This window comes from Otolemur garnettii, unplaced genomic scaffold, assembly GCF_000181295.1.
Source record: "Otolemur garnettii isolate 467f Iridium unplaced genomic scaffold, OtoGar3 scaffold00001, whole genome shotgun sequence".
In the NCBI taxonomy this organism is placed as follows: Eukaryota; Metazoa; Chordata; class Mammalia; order Primates; family Galagidae; genus Otolemur; species Otolemur garnettii.
In genome coordinates this window covers 34,283,508-34,285,482 of record NW_003852396.1, presented here as the reverse complement: position 1 = coordinate 34,285,482, position 1,975 = coordinate 34,283,508, and the positions used below count along the sequence as shown (strand labels likewise).

At 38.3% G+C, this 1,975-nt stretch overlaps 1 protein-coding gene across 1 annotated transcript; it reads left to right on the top strand.

The window, feature by feature from the left end:
• The first annotated feature begins 541 nt into the window (after nucleotides 1–541).
• On the top strand, nucleotides 542–1,543 carry LOC100948959 (olfactory receptor 52E8-like). Its single transcript, XM_003781012.3, has one exon. It carries the CDS (start codon nucleotides 580–582, stop codon nucleotides 1,519–1,521), a length of 942 nt encoding a protein of 313 aa, XP_003781060.1. The 5' UTR covers nucleotides 542–579; the 3' UTR covers nucleotides 1,522–1,543.
• Nucleotides 1,544–1,975: the final 432 nt, after the last annotated feature.

Sequence of the window (1,975 nt, the reverse complement as noted above, 5' to 3'; positions counted from 1 at the left end):
TCACCCTATAGTCAATTATAAATGTAAAATAACTTTTATTAAGTATCTTCCTCTCATTTTCTTTATGCACTTGATAAATCAAATTCTTTAGGAAAAAAAATGCATAGACACACACAGACACAAAGCTCACAGATGAAAGCTTTATTGTTAGTAAGATCCCTAATAAAGAACAGCAACATTGTAAATACCTAAAAATCATTGTGTACATTCAGAAAACATGAGTATAAATTTACCGAATAAACTAACTTTGGAATGTTACTTTCTTGTCACTTTTTCTCCAATATGAATTTCTATCAAGAAGATAGATTTTTTTACTCCCCTTTCTTCTTCATGTCTGGTAAGTTCTAGCAGGAACAGTGGCAGTGCAGTGAAGCTCATTTTATTCTTGGTTCTGTTTATACTCAAGCAAGGCTAGCAGAAAGAGGAATGCATTTGGTCATTTATCTGAAAGGATCAATTATTACAGTGCTGTTTTCGTTTTACCAGAACTCCGGATAAAGTGAGAAGTGGAACAAGCACCATTAGTGGGCAGTCAATAATCATTTCCGGTATACATAATGGATTTTTGTGACAGAAAGAATGTCTAAGTTTAATGATACCCAGTTCCATCCTTCTTCATTCTTGCTGCTGGGCATCCCGGGGCTGGAAGGTGTACACATCTGGATTGGATTCCCTTTTTTCTTGGTATATATTGTTGCACTCCTAGGGAATGTTTCTATCTTGTTTGTGATCCAGACTGAGCACACTCTCCACGAACCCATGTACTACTTCCTGGCCATGTTGGATTTCATTGACCTGGGCTTGTCCACGGCCACCATCCCCAAAATGCTGGGCATCTTCTGGTTCAGTCTCAAGGAAATATCTTTTGGAGGCTGCCTTTCTCAGATGTTCTTCATCCACTTCTTCACCGTCATGGAGAGCATTGTGTTGGTGGCCATGGCCTTTGACCGCTACATTGCCATTTGCAAACCCCTTCGGTACACGATGATCCTCACCAACAAAATCATCTGCCTCATTGCAGGCATTGCTATCCTGCGGAGCCTGTACATGGTGGTTCCACTGGTGTTTCTGCTCCTGAGGCTGCCCTTCTGTGGGCACCATATCATTCCTCATACTTACTGTGAGCACATGGGCATTGCCCGTCTGGCGTGTGCCAGCATCAAAGTGAACATTGTGTTTGGCCTTGGCAACATTTCTCTCTTATTATTGGATGTGCTCCTCATTATTCTTTCCTATGTTAGAATCCTTCATGCAGTGTTCTGCCTGCCCTCCTGGGAAGCTCGCCTCAAAGCTCTCAATACCTGTGGCTCCCACATAGGAGTTATCTTAGCCTTTTTCACACCAGCATTTTTCTCTTTTTTCACACACCGTTTTGGTCATAATATCCCTCAATATATCCACATTTTTTTGGCCAACCTATATGTGGTTGTTCCACCTGCCCTCAATCCTGTAATCTATGGGGTCAGGACCAAGCAGATTCGAGAGCGAATACTAAAGATATTCCTTAAAACAGATCACTAGGCATTTAAAGTTTGGAAGGTCTGACTTAGAATTCATGTTTTTTCTATTGTTAGAACATAAATTTATCTTATTCCTAATCCAGTGGAAGAAAGAAGGCACAAGGGGATGTTGGGAACAATAACATTATTTACTTGTGAATTTAAGTTTTTGTCTTTTTGTGTAATAATAAGAATATTGGAATTTGTATAAAATGTTACTTTTCCAAGTTCTTTTTATTTCTATGCTAGATCTTTAAGTCCTATAAAATATACATTACTTTTCCCATGTTTGCACTGATCTGAACATATTGATGTTTGTGAACATTATTTTATTCATATTCCATATATAGAATAAAGTAGAGGTTACCTCCAAGTTTTCATCATTTTTTCTTATTCCAGGGTGGTTGAGAATTGAACAGATAAAGAATAATCTTGCTACTTTTAAAATCATAAATAGAATAAGAGGTTTCCAGGAT